Raw genomic sequence first — 22,624 nt, 5'->3', positions numbered from 1 at the left:
AGTGGCATCGCTATTCTATAAATTGCGAGAGACTTTGTCGTCACTATAAAATTATTTATGCCCAAATTTTTATGTCATCGATGATAATATTTTATATAATTTTTGAAATATTTTATTATTTAATTATTTTAAATTTTTTTATATAATTTTTTTTTAACTATCATGTTAATTGTAGTTATTAAAAATTGATCAATTGAAAGATAAAAATTCATATAAGTTCAAACTTTAAAATATAAAATATACAAAGAAATCTTGAAATTAAACTTTGTTTTAAACTTAAACAACTAGAATTATGACAAGATCTATACTAGTCTTCCTCTGAGTTACCCTCCAAGCTTCCTCTGAGTTACCCTCCAAGCTGTTTTCAACCTCCCTCGTGTGATTGATTGAGTTGTCCTCTTCATCTCTACTAGTACCATCCTTAAAAAAAACAAAAAAACAAAACATAAAACATAATTCATACACTAGAATATTAGCTTTTATAAAAATAATAACAAATAATGGTTAAAGAAAGTGCAAGAGAGATAGAGAGAATTCATGACATGTATTTCATTTATACTCACCCTCTAATCTCCATTCATCCATTTATCTACCATCTTTTTCCAAAAGAGTGTAGGAATGAAAGAAGGATCATTCTTATAATGATCTTCTTTCTCTGTGTACTTCTTAAAAATAGGACTTTTAATGTGAAACATCCAATCAGAATAACAGCGTTTCACCAATTCTACAAATTCTTTCTTCACTTCCTCATCTGGTTGCTTATGCTTAAAATGTTGAGCTCTATAGCAAGCATATAGAGTTTCGAGCTCAGATCTTGGGTATTCACTAAAAGTCGTCCAAGCTCCTTTCAGTCTTTAGTAAAAAAAAATAGTAATCTCTTGAGTAGCTTTTGGTGTGAATATTATGCGTTTACTTTTACCTTCCCTTGCCATTCTGCCTTTTTTTTTTGTGATAAGCCCTTGCCACATCTACCTATTATTAGTTAGTATTAATATGATGAAAGTATATAATATAAATATGTATTTCCAATATGATTGTGTTAAAGACATGACCCACTAGTAAAAGATGATACTCTAGTATAAGATGATACTAGACCTTATCCTCAATCCAACAATACTTATTGCTACGATCAACACACAAATAATTGTTTTGCATATCTTTATTTATTGAAAGTTTAAATGCGTAATCAAGAAAATTTTCAACCCCTTTAATACATCTAGTAGAATGATGCATCCAAAATTTATCAACTAACATTTTATCTACTCCCTATAAAGCATCATAATATATAACTAACAACAATAACGGTTGCTAACACATGTATAATTATGCACTCTTAAAAATAACTAGTATAGTTAACATTGGGTCTTGTAAAATAGAAATATCAAGGATTCACATATTTGGCCACAAAATAGAAATATTAACACAACCTAAAGCAAATCTCAAGCCAAACAATTGAGATTGGACATTTAAAACTCACATCAGAGAACTCTACAAAATTTCCGCATTTAACATTCCTTATAGTGTTCCGAAAATTACCATAATATATATATTTTCAATAAGATACAAAAGTTTGTATTTGCCTGTATACGAGATTAAACAAAAAAAAAAAAACACATATATATAAATAAATAGCTTCAATCAATTTTAGTATAGATATATATGACTAATTACTTTATGGGTTTATTCTAAAAGAAAACATAGATAATAAATTGAACTTTGTATTTTATGCATAATATAAATGACCTACCCTTGCAAAATTCTTCCTAAGTCCACCAAAAACCAATGCGGCTTGATCCAAGTAGAGGGAAAAAAGGAACTCTTGTGTTAGAGCTCTGAAATTATAGAACATAACAAACAACTTTCATTATAATATAACTTTGTCAATAATATTGGTTAATAAGGCAGGTCTGAGGATCTAAATTATAAAACATGAAATCAAGTTAATCAAAGAAATTAAATTAACTTGCATTATCTACATAACTAATAAAAAATTCGTCTCTTTCCTAAAAAAAAAAAACTAATAAAAAATTCAAACAGGACAACAAATCATACATAGTCCTAAAATACAGAACAAAGGATAAGGATTTGTTTAGACTCAAACGTGCATGTGGTATAACCTTATAGTAAGCAATCATCAAAGAAGAATAAGCACAATTTAACCCCCCACCCCACTCATATTTTATATGATAATGATATAAATCATATAATAGATACATTCAAAACAGGATTGGCATGGTAAAAACAATAAAAAACCAATCTATAGAAAATTATTCATATATTTGTATGAGATATTGAACTAATATTTATTAATCTATAATTTTTTTAGAAGATATTGAAATAATATGAATCTAATACCTAGTTACTAGTTCATTTTTGTCTAAATTGAGAAGTATTGCAATGACAAGGCCATTAAACTAATTCACATAATAATTAATATAAAACTTTTAGTTTAGAAGGAATTGTGAGGGTTTAGATATTTGACAACTTCAAGATTCACCATTTTAAGACACATAGCCCACCCCACCAGGAATGGACCCAGGATTTGAAGTTAGGGGGGGCGAAGTATGCGTAAAAAACCAAATTTCAAATAAGCATCCATATAGTCAATGGCAAAGTCAAAAATATTTTATAGGAGGCCAAGCCAAAGATAATAAAAAATTTTAACTTAAAAAAAATCTGGACAAAAAAATACTTTATTCTACAAAATTAATAAACAAGTCTATAAGAATGAGTGAATGGCTTAATTTAATTGCTCAAGCAAATACTATTATATAGAAACGCTATTATTAATTTAAAATATAGGAAAATTCTTCTTTTACATTGTACATATAATGTAAATTTATATTGTATACACACACAAAAATGACAAATATTGTATACATTTGTAAAAAATATACAATATTTACCATTTCTTTACAAATATGTACAATATTTATTACTTTTTGTATGTCTGTCATGTAAGTTTATATTAAAATTGCAATGTAGACATAAAAATTACATTGAATATAAAGCAAATTGATGATCACTCACAAGTTAACAATATAGCCACTAGTCCTCTACAGTACTACACAGTGATCTTATTTTGCTTGATTGAACTACACGTATCAACATATCAACCTATGTTCATCAATGAAAAATATCAATCAATAAAATAATAATATAATTAACAATCCTATTTTATATTACTATTTTATGAGTTACTACAGTTTTCCATCACTTTACCAAAACAAAGAGCAGCTGAGTCTTAAACTTAAAGTGAACACATTTGAATATACAAACAGAGAGAGGGATTCAAAGAGAGATAAATACAGCAGTGGAGCCGTAGAGGGCCTGGAGGCTAGATTTGTGCCGATCGTCGCTGGTTGGCTAGTCAAATCTTCGACTTAATGGAGCTCATTGCAGCAAGCGGCGATGGGAGAAGGATGGGATTGTTTGTTTGATTTATATATATATATATATATATATATATATATATATATATATATATATATATATAAAGATGAGTTTTTTTCCCCAATTTTTATTAGGAGGAGTCTTGAATCTCTTGATTTAAGAGTCCTAAATAGAAAAGATTTGGGTTTTTTTTTTTTTCTATTTATCCCTTTGTGATTGTTTGAATTTATTAAAGTTATTTTATTGCTTATTTTGGAGGAGCTATGGGTCAAAAACTCAATGATGGCCAAATTTTATTTTTGATTCTGGGTTCTTTATATCAAAATTTTCTCTTTGGGTTGAAAGTGTGAAACTATTTGAGGTTTGAAGTTATTTTTTTCCAAAATTCTACGGGGGCCGGTAAGTAAATCACTCTTAATTTTAAGATAATTTTTGGCTTCGATTTTATTTTTTCACATAAGGACAGGGGGACCCGGGCCCCCTACTAGGTCCGTCCCTGCACCCCACATACAGATGGCATCTCAAATAGGCAACACCCAATGGAACTTATATATCTAAATATGAATTGAAACAAACCACCTAGCATTGCATTTTAAGAACTACGACTAAGTCAACCAATACATGGGTTATGGGTATCATTTAAAGAATTGAGAGGGTTAGCAAATGTACCTACACCATGTTTGATAGCAGCCTAGACAACAACAAAGCTCTCAAGGTGGCGTGGTTGGCCTCTTTGTAGCAATAGTTGGAAATTCTGCAGATCCGTACAGTAATGGTAGCTAGTTGGGAGTTTGTATTTGGAGAGTTGGGGTTTGTGGTTTATGCAGGAAAGGTGTTTAAGTTTGGGTTTGAATGGGGATTTTGGGTTTGGTTAGAGAGAGAGAGGCATTTGAGGGAGAGGCATTTGTGTTTGAAGATTTGGGATTTAGGGCTTGGTTAGAGAAGGAGAGGCGTTTGAGGGAGATTTTTTTTTTCTTTTTTTTTTTGGTCAAAGTAAAGGTTTTTTTTTAGTGAGATGGAGAGACCTGGCGGGGGATTGGAAAAAATTGGGCGCCTTTTTTTTATTTTTTTTTATTGAGAGGCAGAGGCAGAGGGAGGGGGAGGGGGATAGGGTTTTTCTTTTTTGTTTTTAAGGTAAAAACGATATTGGGGCGGGGGGATTTATTTAAAATAATAATAAATCCCTCTAAAACCAAAACCTACTTATTGTGGGGATTTATTTAAAATAATAATAATAAATTGTGTAAGTGAATTTAATTTACGGAAATTTAATCTCAATATTTAAAAAATAAAAAATAAAATTTGTATATATTTTTTTGGCAAAACTACCTCTCTTTGGTAGTTGTTACTTTGAAATTTTGGGATTTGGAAAAACTACACTTCACCCCAAATTTTAAAGAGAAAAAACATTTTTCACCATTGACATCTGATTTACCAATTTTATTAAATTAATATTAAAAATGTTGTGCACTAAACCGCTGCTATAAGTAATAGAATTGTCACTAAAACATTTATATTGCGACGGTTTTTAATACCACCGCGTAGAGGGCCACAAAATATAACTCATTTATTCGATCAATAACAATTAATTAAAACAACTTTTTACTAAGCATTTTCTCACACAATCATGCACTCAAAAAAAAAACTTCAGCCACAACCAATACTTTATTATTGAATTCATATTTTGAAAATCCAACCATTGGATTACATGTTCTATATGTTCTTAACATGCATGCCAATTTTCATGCCAATCAGATGTAATTTACCATTTGATCTTTAAACTCATCTTTTATACGCTATTTTAAACTACAAAAACTTGAATTTAGACAATTGATTGATGACATGGTTATTAATCTTTGATCACTTTAAAATTTTGAAAGTATGAAAAATATATGAAGATAATGTAATCTAATGGTAGATGTGTCAAAATTCACATCAGATTAAGAAATATAGAGTTGGATTCAAGTTACACTTAATATAATTCTAAAAAATGTTACACCAACCAATAACTTATTATTGAATTTATATTTCGAAAATCTAACCGTTGGATTACATATTCTATATGGTCTTAACATGCATGCTAATTTTCATGCCAATCAAGTGTAATTTACCATTTAATCTTTAAACGCATCTTTAATGCGTTATTTTAAACTATAAAAACTAGAATTTAAACAATTGATTGATGATATGACTATTAATCTTTGATCCCCTTGAAAGTTTGTAATCAGGACAAATATATGAAGAGAATGTAATCTAACGGTAGATTTTTCAAAATTCATATTGAATTAAGAAATATAGGATTAGGTTCAAGTTGCACTAGATGTAACTCTAAAAAATGTTACACCAACCAATAACTTATTATTGAATTCATTTTTTGAAAATCAAACCGTTGGATTACATGTTCTATATGTTCTTAACATGCATGCCAATTTTCATGTCAATCGGGTGTAATTTACTATTTGATCGTTAAACTCATATTTTATGCACTATTTTAAACCACTAAAACTTGAATCTAGACAATTGATTGATGAGATAACTATTAATCTTTGATTACCTTGAAATTTTGTAAGCATGAAAAATATATGAAGATAATATAATCTAACGGTAGATTTGTCAAAATTCACATGAAATTAAGAAATATAGGGTTGGGTTCGAGTTACACCTAACGTAACTTTAAAAAATGTTACACCACCCAATAACTTACTATTGAATTCATATTTTTAAAATCCAACTGTTGGATTATATGTTTTATTTGTTTTTAACATGCATGCCAATTTTCATGCTAGTCGGATGTAATTTACCATTTGATCTATAAACTTATATTTTATACATTATTTTAAACTACTAAAACTTGAACCTAGACAATTGGTTGATGACATGGCTATTAATCTTTGATCACCTTGAAATTTTTTAATCATGAAAATATATGAAGATAATGTAATCTAACGGTATATTTGTCAAAATTCACATCGAATTAAGAAATATAGGGTTGGGTTCGAGTTACACTTGACATAACTCTAAAAAATGTTACACCACCCAATAATTTATTATTGAATTCATATTTTGAAAATCCAACCGTTAGATTACATTTTCTATATGTTCTTAACATGCATGCCAATTTTCATGCCAATCAAATGTAATTTACCATTTGATCTTTAAACTCATCTTTTATGCATTATTTTAAATTACTAAAACTTGAATCTAAACAATTGATTGATGGCATGGCTATTAATCTTTGATCACCTTAAAAACTTTTAAGCATGAAAAATATATGAAGATAATGTAATCTCATGATAGATTTGTCAAAATTCACATCGAATTAAGAGATATAGGGTTGGGTTCAAGTTACACCTGATGTAATTCTAAAAAATGTTACACCATTCAATAACTTATTATTAAATTCATATTTTGAAAATCCAACCGTTGGATTACATGCTATATATGTTATTAACATGCATGCCAATTGTCATGCCAATCTGGCGCAATTTACCATTTGATCTTTAAACTCATCTTTTATGCATTATTTTAAATTACAAAAACTTGAATTTAAACAATTGATTGATGACATGACTATTAATCTTTGATCCTCTTGAAATTTTGTAATCATGAAAAATATATAAAGATAATGTAATCTAACGGTAGATTTGTCAAAATTCACATTGAATTAAGAAATATAAGATAGGGTTCAAGTTATACTTAATGTAACTTTAAAAAATGTTACACCAAAAAATAACTTATTATTGAATTCATATTTTGAAAATCCAACCGTTGGATTACATGTTTTATATGTTCTTCACATGCATGCCAATTTTCATGTCAATCGGGTGTAATTTACCATTTGATCTTTAAACTTATCTTTTATGCATTATTTTAATGGGAAAAAAATTTTATTCACTTTTGAGAGAGAGAGAGAGAGAGAGAGAGAGAGAGAGTACAAAAGGCTGAAATTCTTGAATTTTAGGCTACCATTTTGAAGTTGAAAGTGTTATCATTTTTTTATGGGTACAATTGTTTAGAAAATAAGGACAGACCTTTCTTATATAGGATATATAAAAGGTTTTTTTTTTTTTTTAGACTGAAAAAAAAAAGGTTCATCTAAAGAATACAAAGTTCTATATGTTTATATGTTTCTTTTTATTTTTCTTTGAATTTTAGAATTACTTTTATCTCAAAAGAAAATTCATATTTTAATGATTTTTTTGCGAAAGCCAATTATGACCCTTGCAAATAATTTAGTATTAGTGAGGGTATATTTTTAACTCACACAAAAAATAAACTTTTTGCAAGGAATTTTTATTGTCCCTCGGAAATAATTTGGTGGGAACATTTCCCTCCAAAATTTTTTACATTTTAATGATTATTTGTGAAGGTCAATCCTAGCCCTCGCAAATAATTTAGTATTAGTGACGGCATTTTTTAAACCGTCACAATTATTACACTTTTTGCGATAGATTTTTAATTGTCCCTCGCAAATAATATGGAGGGAAAATTTCCCTCCAAAATATTAGTATTTGTGACGGCTATAACACATAATTGCGATAGCTTTTTTTGTTGGTCACAAATATTTCACATTTTACCAAGTATTTGCGAGGGCTTTATTTTGCCATCACAAATAATATTTCTTGAGAGGGCTTTTTGGGTCCGTCGAAAATTCTTGGTCGCTAATAGGCATTTTTTTTGTAGTGCACTTTCATAACAAATCGTAGGTGATAAATTGTTATTGGTTCTAATTTAAACTTTCAAATGAAGCTACGTTTTTTCCCACCAATAACAACTTTTAGCAATCTACTACTTATGATTTGTTGTAAAGTGTTATGGACATAACACTTTTTGTGTGAAAATGTTAAGACATCTTATTGTCGTCACAATATTTTTAAAACTACTGAGATGTTAATTCTTTACATGTCAAAATAAAATATAACAAAATTATAAAAGTATTATGAAGTACTTGTTGTGAAGTATTCTTTAAAAAAAATTTGTTGGTTTAATTAGCTTTGTTGAGCCAAAATTTACTATTTCACATACAATTTTCTTAAGTTGACTTTTTGTATTTTTTTCATAGCACGTCATTTTAAGTAAAAATACATAGTTTTACGCATAAAAAATGAAAAAAAAACTTAGGAAAAAATCCACTTTTCATTCTTTATGTTTGAGGTAGTTTATAATTCCCCCTTAAAATTAAGCAATCTTTCCCTTAATATTTTGGAAAAGAGCAAATATGTCATATTGTTATTCTTTCAGTTAAACTCTAATGAAAGCTCATGATTCTTAAAATATTTTATTGTATAGTGTCTAAATTACTCCTGCTAAATTCTAACATCCCAAAAATTTTCTTCATGTATTTTGAGTTTTAGATGGAAGAAATTCTTGGAAAGTTAGAATGATGATATAAGGTGTTTTATTTATAATTATCTAAAGAAAGCTGATTTTCTAGGTTTAAATTTTCAAAACTTATAATTTGTCTAATGAAAAATTTGATGACACATGCCTTTTGTTATCTTTTTTATTTTTAACTTTCTTAGCAAAACTCATTTGTCTATTGTTGAAAAATGATGATATTCATTATTACATTTAGAAGTTTTTAATGAGTGGATACATTGCTTTTAGCAAGTAGGTACTAAAAAACTATTATAGTAAAATAGATATTTATATGTTAAATAGCTACCCTAACTTTGTGGTTGATCAAAATTCTTATACAAATGAGATTAAATCTTTACAATGTAATTATCAAAATTCTTCAAATTAATGTCTCTTTTGATTAATGTAAATCTCTATGTACTTCAAAAATCAAATGATTTATATATTTATTTTGTGATACAAATAAAATATTAAATTGACCTTAATCACTACTTTTTTTCCATAGTAAGCATGTGCCTTGCATGTGTTGCCCTAACTAGTATATATAAAAAGCATCAATGTGCAAAGCAAAAGTAGCAAAGTTACAGTTGTGGGGGTAAAATAAATAATATATATATATATATATATATATATATATATATATATATATATATATATATATATATATATATATATATATATATATATATTTGGGCCTTGAGCCTGATTTGGTGGTGTAAGTCTGTCCAAGCAGAGTCTTTGAGGCCCACAGGCCAGTTCACACTACGAAGGGTGGAGGAGTTGTCCGAGGAGGGGTGTCTCCTCAAACGGGTCTAGTAAAGGTCATGGGCCATGCCAAGGGGTTTAGAGACAGAATTCCGGAAGATCTGTTGGGTAAAGGAGTGATCCACGCAATGGTTAAAAGGAAGAACGTGTGAGAAATATCAGAGGAGAAAAAGCTGCTACTACCGCATTAAAGACCTTGCTCCTAACTCCTTGACCGCATTAATGAGGAAATGACCTCTGAACAGTGAGGTTCAGCCCTCCAGCTAGTATTTGAAGATTTCAGGAAGGTGCTGGATGGGACAAGTATCTAATGAAAAGATTTGTGATACACATGGAAGAAGGAATGAAGAAGAAGATTGATATAAGGGAACGAGAGAGATATAAAAGGAAAAAGGGGGGCAGAAGAAGAAAGGAGTGAGGAGAAAATACTTGAACTATAGTTGTAATACTGCTTTTAAAGAAAGAAAGGCAATATAAGTGGTCCTCGGATTACGTTCGAGGAGAGTTTCTTTGTTATTCATATCTATTGAACACGCGGATAACGGCAATCTAGCCTGATTTTTCTCTTTATCCAACATCCATAGTCTAGGTTTTAAGCCCACACTTTACAAATTTTATTGTATAAGGCTCTTTGGGCCTGAGTCCGTCTAGTGATTGGACCGGGTACAAATTATGCACTTACAATTGGCGCCATCTGTGGGAAATCTAGTGCTAAAGGAATTGAAACATTATGGCATGCTTAGGTTCACATCATGCAGAGTCTCAGGGGTTCTAGCATATAGATCACTTTGAGCGTCTTGAGCTTCAGAGGGATCGAGAGGGAAGTGTGCATACGGTACACCCCGGTGCAAGCCAATTGCATGTGAAGGAAAATTTGTTTGCTGATTCACTATCTAGATGGGCGGATTCCTTGGATGTTGCTGTTGATATTGATGATGTTGGTACCTTGTGCATTATTTCATTTCCCTTTCCCAATCCCACTTGGCTTGATGACCTCAAATCAAGTTATGTGACTAATCCTGCTGTTCATAACATCATTCAAGCTATTCATTCTGGGTAGAATTTCTTGTTGGTTTTACCCTTTGTAATGATTTTCTATTTTATAAGGGCAGATTGTATTTGGGAGGTTTTGCTCATAATTTAAAGGCTATTGTGTTGCAGCAGGTACATGCTAGTCCTTTAGGGGGTCACTCAGGGCATTTGAAGTCCTTACATAGGCTCAAAAAGGACTTTAATTGGACTGGTATGGTAAGGGATTTAAAACAGTTTGTCAAAGAGTTTGATGTTTGTCAGAAGCTAAAGAGTGATACTTGCTTTCTTGCTAGATTGTTACAGCCCTTAACTATTCCAGATAGGCCTTAGCTTGATATAAGTATGGATTTTGTGGAGGGGTTGCCTAAGTCCCAATTGAAGTCAGTGGTGTTTGTTGTGGTGGACAGACTTACCAAATATGTTCACTTCATTCCCTTGTCTCACCTTTACACTGCTGCTAAGGGGGCTCATTTGTTCATGCAGTTGGTTTTTAAATTACATGGTATGCCTTCAACCATTGTAAGTGATAGGGACCCAATGTTTACATCTAAATTTTGGTAAGAACTGATGAAATTACAAGCGATTAATTTGGCTATGTCATCTTCTTATCACCCTCAATCTGATGGCCAAACTGAAGTGGTGAACAAAAGATTGGAACATTATTTGAGGGATCTTATTGCTGACAGATCTCAATCTTGCGTGGATTGGCTTCCTTTGGGTGACTTTTGGTTTAACACTAACTTCGCTTAAGCTCACTCCATTTGAGGCTCTTTATGGATATCCTCCTCCTAAGGTTATGGATTATGTTCCAGGTATTACAAGGGTGGCAGCTGTTGATTCATTCTTGAAGGATAGGCAGCAGCTTTTATCCTTGCTCAAGCATAATTTGACTACTACTCAAGAAAGGATGAAGTGGTTTGCTAATAAGAAGAGAGTAGACAGGTCCTTTGCTGTGGGAGATTGGGTTTATCTCAGACTGTAGCCTTACAAGCAGTCCTCTATCCAGTCCAAGAAGCTTGGAAAGCTAGCTCCTCGTTTTTATGGGCATTTTCAGGTTTTGCAGAAGGTTAGAGAGGTCTCTTACATGCTTGACTTGCCTGTAGGGTCCCTAATTCATCCTGTGTTCTATGTATCCAACCTTAAGGCCAAATTGGGTACTCATGTGGTCCCTAGACCTACCTTACCTGCTGTGACAGTGGATCAGATTCTTTCCCCTGAACTTGTGGCTATTTTGGCTACTAGATCTCATCAATTGAATAGGGTACCCTAGTTAGTGAAAACGCATATTTTTACTCATACAATACGCGTCCGTTCGAAACTTTAAAAAAACTTTTGTCTCCCGTTTTCACTCCAAAGTTATAGAATTATACAGTGTTTTTTGTAAACATGACAGTATAAATAGCATTTGTTACGGAATACGTAAGATACTGCTACTTAAATACGCTTGTTTCTGCCAAAAAAGAAAAGAGTCTAATTAGAAGTTCTCATGAATTTTGAATCCCATCCCTTGGCGTCAAATACTGAAAAATAGATATAAAGCATTAAAAAAAATCTCAATGCAACCTATCTATTTGGTCAAACAAAGAATCATAGTTTAATATATCTTAAATAAAAACAAAATCTGACAAAACATAAAAACTCAATTTTGTTGTAATTATGTATCATGGTTTCCTAACACATTAAAAAAAAAAGGTGCATATATAAAAATTTAGCTATAAAATTGATTGTAGTCTAAGATTATAATCTTACTCAATAAAATAAAAATTACTACATATTTTGAAATTCTAATCAGTTAATACATGTTCTTTACGCTCTTAATACACATGTCAAATTTTGTATTAATTGGATACTATTTACTATATGATATACAAGTTTATATTTTATGCACAATTTTAAACTACAAAGCTTATAGTTTAAACTATTTATTGATGACATAACTATTGATCTTTAATTTTCTAGAAATTTTGCAAGTATGAAGGATATAAGAATAAGATGTAATCTAATTGTAGATTTGTCAAAATTCACATTCAATAAAAAGATATTGAATAAGATTGTAGCAATTCACCTCCAATAAAAAGGTATGAAATAAGATTGTTATAATGGACGGAGGTAGACTTCGGCATTGGGATTTAGGAGGCAATGCCCCCCCCCCCCCTCTAATTATTTTTATAAAAAATATTAGCATATATATATAGCTACAAATTTGATCAATTTTGTTCTAAAAAATTACACTTTACCCCCTTTTAGTAATATCATTGATTAATTTAAAAGTAATGCTATAGTCACAAACTTTTTTACGAAGTGCTGATGTAATAAATTCTTATTGGTTATCATCTAGACGCACTACTCACATCACTTTTTTACTTATCAGTAACCAATCACCACATTAGTAACTTGTAAAAAAAAAATTGTAACTCTAGCATTTTCCTCTCTCTAAAGGCCATAAAAAATTTTATAGGTCTAAAATTTAAAACAAATATACAAGCTGAAAAAAAATAAGCCCAACAACAAAAATACCAATAGTAAAGCTAAACACAATTAAGTTCAATTAACCAATTTTACCCAAAACAAACAACCCAACCCTTTAAAAATTTTAAATAAAACAATTTTATCCTTACTTAGCAACCACATCAATAAATAAAACATAAAAAATCCCTTAGCGGTTAAGCAGCAGAGCCAAAGGCCAGAGTTGCCACAAGCAGCCAACAACAAAGCTACCTCCCAAACTCTAAGTCCTGACTCCATCTTTGATTGTACCCTTAGGCTACAAACAACTTTTATAGCTAAGACTTGTTCATATATATACATACATATATATAAGCTAAAATGAAAAACTGTCCCTTTAAGTTTCACCCTTTGTCATTTCAGTTATCTAAGTTTCAAAGATTGTCAATTCAGTCTTCTGTTACCATTCTATCAAGTAATGCGGTTAACTAACCAAATCAACACTGTTTTGGATAATTTTTTTATTATTTAATTTCTTAATTTAATTTTACTGAAAAACGTTATTAGCCAAAACATTTTTACAGTGGACAACTTTTTGATTAGGAAGAATAGGATGGTGGATTTGAACAATTTGGGTCCGGAGAGTGGGGACAAGGTTCTCGAGTAGTGTAGAAAGCTTTTGAGATTGTCTGGGTTTTGTCCAAGGATCAATGGGCGCCTGTAATTCCAGGAAAAACAAGCTTACTTCTTGACTGTATTGTTTCACTTTGAAATTGAATTTGATTTTGTTATCATCATCATATTTGACCTTCAAATTTCATGCTTAACCTTACTCTTCAACACTATTATTCTCAAATGTAGATGGACAGCCAAGATTAGGTTGTGGATAGCAGGCTGAAGAGGTGGGATTGGGGTGACTTTGGGGTTTGGAAAGCGAGCTGTCTCTGCCGCCAACACTGCTTTTCTCTTTTGCTATTATCGTTAACCCTCTCAATGTAGTCAAGGTAGGGTACATGCCCATGTTTTTTTTTTATAGTTTTGGTTGGTGTGTGGAATTGTGGTGAAAAGAAATGAAGAAAAAGATTGGATTTTGATTATGTAAATGAAAAGCTTTGCTCTATTTTTTTTTTTTGGGTATTTGATATAATGACAATCTAGGTTTCTGAAAAGTTTTGGTCTTCTTGTTGTTCTGAATAACAAATTTAAGATTTTTTTTTTTGGTAATTAATGTTTTTCAATAAAATTAAATTAATTTAAAAAAAATCATTCAAAATGACAATACTTGACAGGAGGTAACAGAAGACTAAATTAACAAATTTTGAAACTTAGAGGACTGAAATAACAAACAGTAAAACTTAGAGGGCCAGTTTTGCATTTTATCCACACGCACACACACACACACATGTTGGGTTTTTTTCAGAGAGTTGTGTTTCGAATACAACAAAATATCACAATAGTTGAGGTGTCGACACACTATAGGTCAAAATAAAATAAAATATTAACTCACAACAACTAAAATAAGAGTATTGTGAAAGTATTTTGACTCTTTTTTTATGTTCATAGATTTTCTCATTTTTTTAATGATTCAATAATAAGGAGTATGAAGATTTCAACCTTGACTTTCCTAATAAAGTAAAGGCAAAAGAATATACCCGTAAACTACACAACTCATAATAATCATGGTTTGTTTTGTGACCATGATTATATTAGGATGTTCCAATAATTGTATCACGCTTTGCAAGAGTTAAACTACCATGATGCAAAGATTATTGTATTTATCTCAAAATATATATGGTAAATATTACCTTTTTTATAATAAAAAAAGTATTATTCTCGTATAATTTTTTCATTGTTTCTACATTTTTATGCTGAATTTTTGAAACGTACTTAAAAAAAATGTCGAATATAACCCATCCGTATACTTTCTGTACGTAAGTGCGTACTGTAATTTACTGACTATGCATATCCATAACAATCAAAGTTTTATGCGTTAAATCTGGAAATTCAACAGAGTTTGAACAAAGAATTACAAGTTTTTGATAAGAGGATTGGTAAATTGCACTAGCAATTTAAAAAGGATTATAAAGGCACACAATTGGTCTGATTTTAAAACTCTAAATGCATTAAACTGGGTGAATCTATTGGATACATTACACTTAAATACAGATTTCTCCCTCAGGACAAATTTAATGGTGCAAGAAGAACTTCTTTCTGACAGAATTTAATGTATATGAGGAAACGGTAACTTTTTTTTTTTTTTTTATTGTATCGAAACTTATTGTAAATATGTACATACTTTCCTGCCATTGGTTTATGAAGAACAACAGAATTGGGAAAACTGAAAATTCACTTGAATAAATTTAGTTTGTTTCTTTATATACAATCTCGGGTTCAACTAATGACTAAAAACAGAACTAACTAATCTAACTAACAACTAAACAACTTCTCACGTGTGACTAACTAATCAGCTCATGTGTCAGAAGGCTACAAGTAAAATTACAAGCTACAAGTGAAAACTACAAGTCGTATGAAAACAATTATTTACATAGCTGCTAAACTACAAGTGCATCAGAGTGCATCAGATATGGCTTCTTGAACCTCAATCACATCAGTGGAGTTTTGCTTCCTCTGCTTCAATTCTTCAGCTAAATTGCCTTGATCTTGATACTCCCCCTCAAGATGGACTTTAGATTGATAAATGTTGATAAGTCCCATCTTGGAAAGAAGTGCAGAAAATTGCTTGTAGTTCAATGGTTTAGTGAGCAAATCAGCTAATTGTGACTGAGTTCTAACATGATTAAGTTTGATAACTTTCTCCAACACCTTATTTCTTACAACATGGCAGTCTATCTCTATGTGCTTCGTTCTTTCATGGAAAACAGGGTTGGAACCTATATGAAGAGCTGCTTGGCTGTCACAAAACAATAAAGCCTCCCTGTTGTGATCAACCTGAAGATCCTTTAACAAGTATAGAATCCAAACAATTTCACAAGTGGAGATAGCCATTGCTCTGTATTCTCGCTTCACTCGAGGACCTAGAAACAAGGTGGATTGTTTCTTTGATTTCCATGAAACTAGTGAATCCCCTATGAAAATACAATATCCAAAGGTGCATCTTCTTGTATCCGGACACGCAGCCCAATCGAGTCAAGAAATCCTTTTCACATGAAGCTCGAACTTGCCGAGAAGAAAATCCCTTTCCCAGGTTCATTTTTCAAGTATTGTAGAACCTTAAGTGCTGCTTCAAGATGTGGTTTTCTTGGGCTAGCCATGAACTGACTTAACTTATGCACTGCATAAGTAATGTCAGGTCTTGTGATGCTCAAGTAAAGCAACCTTCCCACCAATCTTCTATACTGCCCTAGATTATCAAGCAATGAACCTTGATGTTTACTAAGCTTCAAGTTTTGATCCATGGGAATCTTGACAGGTTTGCAACCAAGTAGTCCTGCATCCTCCAAAATCTCAAGAGCATATTTTCTTTGACACAAAGAAATGCCTTTATCTGTTCTTGCTACTTCTAAACCAAGAAAATACCTCAGCTCTCCTAAATCCTTCAGCTTGAACTTTTGATTCAACAGCATCTTAAACTGATCAACCTGCTCTTTATCATTACTTGCAATGAGAACATCATCTACATATACCAGTAAAACAATAAAAGAACTTCCTTGCTGCCTAGTGAAGAGAGAGTAGTCTGCTTTAGACTGAGTGAAACCAAGCTGAATGAGTGTAGTTGAGAATTTAGAGAACCATTGTCTGGAAGCACTGCTAAGCCGTAGAGGGACTTGTTTAATTTGCATACAAGTCGCTCTCCATGCTCCCCTTCTTGTGAAAGCCAGGAGGAAGAGCCATATACACTTCTTCATGTAAGTCACCATGAAGAAATGCATTATTGACATCTAGTTGGCTAAGGAACCAACCTTTCACAGCAGCCAAGAAGAACACACTTGACGTAAACCATTTTTGCAACAAAGGGCCGAAGGTTTCAAGGTAGTCTGAGACCTCCTTTTGAGTAAATCCTTTTGCAACCAGCCTAGCCTTGTATCGTTCAATAGACCCATCCGCCTTGTACTTAATCCTATAGACCCATTTGCATCCTATAGGATGTTTGGTAGGAGGCAAAGGTGTGATGCAGACCAAGTGTTATTGGCTTCCAAAGCGCAAATCTCAGATCCATGGCATCTTGCCATTTTGGGGTCGAAGCTGCTTGTGAGAAAGATGTAGGTTCTGTGGTGGTACTAATAGAACAACAAAATGATTTGTAGGCATGAGATAGATTGGCATAAGAGAGAAAAGAAGAAAGAGGATGGAAAGTACCTGGTTGGGATTGATTGGGAATGGATGTTGAGGAAACTTGGTTACAATGGTAAGCTTTAAGATAAGAAGGAGGTTTAGAAATCCTAGAAGACTTCCTAGGAACAGCAGGGAGTATAGCTGGATCAGCAGATGTAACATGATCAATAGCATCAGATGGAACATGATCAAAAGCATCAGGAAAAGCTTGATCATCTGAATCAAGATCATGGTGAAGTTGGATAATAGAATCAGCAGTGACAGAGGATGTATGATCAAGAAAAACAGAAGGAATAGAAGGGACATTGGGTAAAGGAATGAGATCATTGGGAGGAAGAGAAGAGGATGAAGCAAAAGGAAAGACTTTTTCATGAAACACTACATCCCTAGAGATGAAAATGGTATGAGATTGAAGATCAAACAATTTGTAACCTTTAATATTGAAAGGATAGCCTAGGAAAATAGACTTTCTAGCTCTAGGAGTAAACTTGTGTCTGTGTAGAGTAACATCAGTAGCAAAACAAAGGCAGCCAAAGGTCCTTAAGTGAGAATAAGAAGGAACTTGATGAAAAAGGACCTCATAAGGAGACTTATGGTTTAGGAAAAGGGTAGGAAGTCTATTGATCAAATAGACAGCTGTTAGAACACAATCTCCCCAAAAAACAAGAGGAAGATTGGATTGAATTTGTAAGGCTCTAGCAGTAGCCAAAATGTGCTGGTGTTTTCTCTCCACAACTGAATTTTGTTGTGGAGTATACACACAGCTTTGTTGATGAATAATACCTTTAGAACTATAGAAATCAACCATATTGAACTCCAAGGCATTATCGCTCTAATGGACTTGATAAAAGTGTTAAATTGAGTATGTACCATATTGTAAAAGGAAACAATCAAAGGCCTAACTTCGATTTAGCTTTTAAAAAGAAAAACCCAAGTAGCCCTTGATGCATCATCTACAATGGTAAGAAAATATCTATGTCCAAGCAGTAGTAGGAACAGAAAATGGACCCCAAACATCCATGTGAACAAGATCAAATGAATGAAAAACTCTTTTATTATCAAAAGGAAAAGGCAGCCTCTTTTGCTTAGCTAAGGGACATACATTGCAATCTTTAGTACAACAATGTTGTAAGAATGGAAAAAGATGACTCAAAGAATGAAGTTTCATATCAGATGGATGTCCTAGTCTAGAATGCCATAGGGAATACACGGTGGCATGTGAAACGAGAAGAAGAGAAAGCGATGAAAGAGCCGAACTTATTTTTGAGAAGGAAGTCATCAAGAGACTTGGAAGCCTTGGAAAGACTTGAACCTTGTACCGTATAGAGTCCATCAAGCATTTGGCCCATTCCAATCATGTTCCAACGAGTAAGGTCCCGTATGAAACAAGATTTCGAAAGAAAAACAAGACAAAGGGCCGAGAATGAGTTAATGCACTAACGATATCAAGTTGAATGAAAAAGAAGGCACACAAAGAACATTTGTTAGGGTAATATGTAGTGAGAGTTTGTGCAACATGAGTCACAATAGCAGCCTCCCCATTAGGCAGCGGTTCAACCACGTATGTGTAATTGCGTAAAAGAAGTCAACAAATGTAATGAACACACAATATGATCCGTAGCACCGTGTCTACAACCCAAGTTTTAATACCAAAAGCTTTTCTATTCACAATCTTGGCGTAAAAGACTGAATGGGAGGAACAAGGAACAAGACTCGCAATTGCATTGGAAGGCAAAGAAACAAACATTGACCATATGAGGTGCACCCCGTACTGTTGGGGCTTGGTGCACTCCCAATTGAAGAAGAACCAATTAAAGAAAGGAGTTGTTGGTATTGGATTAGGGTAAAAGCGGTGCTTGAGCAACAACGAAGCATGATCCGAAGCCGGATAAGAGTGATTGCCTTGAAATTGGTCTCAACGCAATGGGAGACTTGATTTGAGCCATAATGTTCTTGTTCTTGAACTTGTAACACCGGGGGAAAACCATGGAGTTTGTAACACTTATCCACAACAGTGACCTAATTTTCCACAGTGAGTGCACATGGGCCGTTCCTTTCCTTTAGGATTGCTGCTTGAACTCTTGGTGGCCAAAACAGTAGATTCAACCCTCACATAATTAGACCTCTGCATCTCCTCTTGAATGAACAAAGAATGTGCCTTATTAACGAGAAGGCAATGGATCCATGAGCAAGATTTGTGTTCGACTTCGAGAAAACACATCATTAATTCCCATGAGAAATTTCATTGTGGATTCCTTTTCTTGAAGACTTTTCAGCCTCTGGTTGATGTTGCACACACACTTTCCACAAGTGCACTGAGGGAATGGACTAAGATTCTGAAGTTGATCCCACAAAACCTTGGTGAGCCGGAAGTAGTCGCGAGTGATTGCTCTCCCTGATGAATCTCAGCAATTTTTTTTTGGAGATTGAAGACCTTAGTGCCATTTCCTTGAATTTGAATGTGTCTTGAAGATCGTCCGCATTTCAAGCGCAGTGTCTCTGTAGATAATACTTGCTTGAAGCCTTGGTGAAACTGAATTGATGATCCAAGTACCAACCATATTGTCAGCACGGATCCAAGACTGTATGGATGTTGGTGAATTCACCAATGGTGATGAAATCGTTAAAGAACCATCAATCAATCCAAGCTTATTCTTTGCAATCAAGGACTTCCTCACTGACCTTGCCCAAGCAGAATAGTTCTCTCCACCAATTAATGGTTGAGAAGTGAGAACAGCTCCTGGATTTTCACCAGGATGTAGAAACAGAGGATCATTAGGGTTGTATGATTCTTGCGAAGAAGATGAGGATTCAATGGTGGAAACGCTAGCAGTAGCTGTGGTGTTGGCCATTAGAGAAATGAAGTGTAATGAAGATTCACGAAAGCTTGAAAAAGAGTAACAATGGCGGACAAGAAGAAATTCCCAATTTTGACAAACCCTAGAAAAAGAAAGTTTCTAGAGAGCTCTGATACCATATGAAGAACAACAGAATTGGGAAAACTGAAAAATTCACTTGAATAAATTTAGTTTGTTTCTTTATATACAATCTCGGGTTCAACTAATGACTAAAAACAGAACTAACTAATCTAACTAACAACTAAACAACTTCTCACGTGTGACTAACTAATCAGCTCACGTGTCAGAAAGCTACAAGTAAAATTACAAGCTACAAGTGAAAACTACAAGTCATATGAAAACAATTATTTACATAGCTGCTAAACTACAAGTGCATCAGAGTGCATCAGATATGGCTTCTTGAACCTCAATCACATCAGTGGAGTTTTGCTTCCTCTGCTTCAATTCTTCAGCTAAATTGCCTTGATCTTGATATGGTTGTAACAGTAACATGGCTTTAGAAATAATATTACACTTCTTCCTATAGCATTTTTGAAATAATATTTTCTCAAAACATTGTCTTATCTATGTCCATCTTTCTTATATAAAAGTACTCAGATTGGATGATAGTAGATCTGTATCGAGCCTTTCTTTGGAAGAGGGGAAACAATGGGGGCGCCGGTTAATATGATACTAGATTCAAACGGCTGTGACCAGCTGATATCCTTTTGAATTTGGCCTTGTTTTAAATTTCAACCTCATAAACGTGGTCTGGCCTTAAAACCTGTGGGCTAGGCTTGATTGGATGCGTGCTATGAATACAGAAAGAATGAAACAGCAAACTTGTGGTATGGAAAGAAAAACACATGAAAGCCTTTTGTTTTTTTTAGCGTGAGTACACATAGTTTACAAGGTATCGAGAAGAATATAATTTTTTTTTTCGATGGAATGATTTCGACTGGAAGATTTAAGTTACGCTTGAGTTTGATTGGTAGTGTATACTTAATTTAATTGTTCAACAAGCATAGTTGTTGAGACTCCAAATTGAAGTATCAATATAACATTTATGACATCACTTAATTGAGAAACTTAAGCATATGAGTTTGAGTCCAATTATTCTATATTAATTCTTCAATTCCATAATCTTTTAATTCTCTATGTTGGACTTCCTCTTACTTGTGTATATCCAACTATCTCTTCATCACGTGAGTCTATGTCTCTATATAGGCCACAAATAAATCTTATATACTAGCTCCCCTTACCTATGGACTTTTAATTTTTTTCACCACAAGTCATTGATCATTCCTTGGCTTCTAGTACACCTTCCAAGAACTATGTGTTAACCAAGAACGCTCATCCCTGAGAACCCCATACAATTATGTCTGTGGAAACCTTACGCTGCGTTATTCTTTGATCTCGCACCACTGGCAAAACTACATTGTTAAGACCCTTTTTTAAGATTATCTGTCTACACTTTATAGGCTTTTCTTGTGTGATGCACACTTGTGTGAGCTTCAAGTACATGCATGACGTCCTTCCTCTAACTACAAAAAAAGTACATTGATTCTCTTATTACCATGTTTCTATTCCAAGTGAAAAAGAGGCCTAAAGAACCTTGCCACATACTACCATTAACTCTGATACCAGTTGTTAAGGAGGCTCTAATTGAAACCTTAATATGGCATATAGGACTCAAGTTAACCTAATCCAAATAAAGAAACTACTTGATTATCTATTAATAATCTTGATCTACAAGAGATCTTGTTGTGTTTTGGGCTCAACACCTAACTTAGGCATTGAAGCCTGAAGCTAGCAGCCTAGCACTACAACATGAACTCTATCTTGTTTTGTTATTGTACTAGGTGTAGGTTGTTAGGGACATATTTATGCAATTATCTAATCCTTTGACAAAACGCATTTTACTTGTAATTGGGTATATCTAGGATGAATTTAATACTTCAAGAAACAAGTGTTCAAGTTTAGTATTGAAGCCAAGCAAATCTGACCAAGAAACAAGTGAAGAAGTGTTGTTCATTAAAGCTCAACAGCAATCTCGACAGAAAGACTTCTATTGAGATTTAATGTTGAAGCTCGACAGAAGCTAGACATAAGTACGAAATCATAAATTCCAGATCTACTTACACACATATATTTGAGTATTTGTGTATGGTTTCTTTTCTCACAACCCTAGACATATATTAGAATTATTTTAAGAGCCGTCACAAGTGATGCAAAGTGATTATACACGCATATTGTGATCAGAGACAGAATTTGCCCTAGTTCATCATACTCTTTGTAGAAACTATTACGTCTTTACGCCAAGGGTTTTGTGACCAAGGAGCTTCCTAATCTTCATTAATGATGAACTGAAGAACTTTGCAACCAACATCTTCCTATAGTCATGTTCTGGGATCTGTGCATCATTGGTTAGTCATGTACTAGGATCCATGCATCATTGGTTAGTCACGTACTAAGATTCGTGCATTGAACGGAGAGATTGC

The 22,624-nt window shown here is 32.9% G+C and overlaps 1 protein-coding gene and 1 long non-coding RNA gene across 2 annotated transcripts; one reads left to right on the top strand and one right to left on the bottom strand.

Annotated features, from left to right (window-relative positions):
- Positions 1–322: 322 nt before the first annotated feature.
- On the bottom strand, positions 323–4,362 carry LOC142633529 (uncharacterized). Its single transcript, XR_012843930.1, has 3 exons — positions 4,063–4,362; positions 1,748–1,832; positions 323–420 (listed from the first exon to the last, which is right to left on the bottom strand). It is a non-coding gene; the product is annotated as an uncharacterized LOC142633529 (long non-coding RNA).
- Positions 4,363–10,890: 6,528 nt separating this feature from the next.
- LOC142635791 (uncharacterized) lies at positions 10,891–11,818 on the top strand. The gene is made up of 3 exons (XM_075809873.1): positions 10,891–11,050; positions 11,235–11,512; positions 11,603–11,818. Exons 1-3 carry the CDS (start codon positions 10,891–10,893, stop codon positions 11,816–11,818), a joined length of 654 nt encoding a protein of 217 aa, XP_075665988.1.
- The last annotated feature ends 10,806 nt before the right edge of the window (positions 11,819–22,624 follow it).

This window comes from Castanea sativa, chromosome 5 (assembly GCF_040712315.1).
Source record: "Castanea sativa cultivar Marrone di Chiusa Pesio chromosome 5, ASM4071231v1".
Classification (NCBI taxonomy): domain Eukaryota; kingdom Viridiplantae; phylum Streptophyta; class Magnoliopsida; order Fagales; family Fagaceae; genus Castanea; species Castanea sativa.
The sequence above is the reverse complement of the archived record's forward strand: the minus strand, read 5'-3'. Positions and strand labels throughout refer to the sequence as shown.

Excerpts from the sequence above, each read along its gene's own strand:
- LOC142635791 (XM_075809873.1), top strand. The coding sequence starts at position 10,891 with ATGGATTTTGTGGAGGGGTTGCCTAAGTCCCAATTGAAGTCAGTGGTG. Across the intron at positions 11,051-11,234 it reads GTTGGTTTTTAAATTACATG|ATCTCAATCTTGCGTGGATT; the intron begins GTATGCCTTCAA and ends TATTGCTGACAG. Across the intron at positions 11,513-11,602 it reads CCTTTGCTGTGGGAGATTGG|GTTTTGCAGAAGGTTAGAGA; the intron begins GTTTATCTCAGA and ends GGGCATTTTCAG.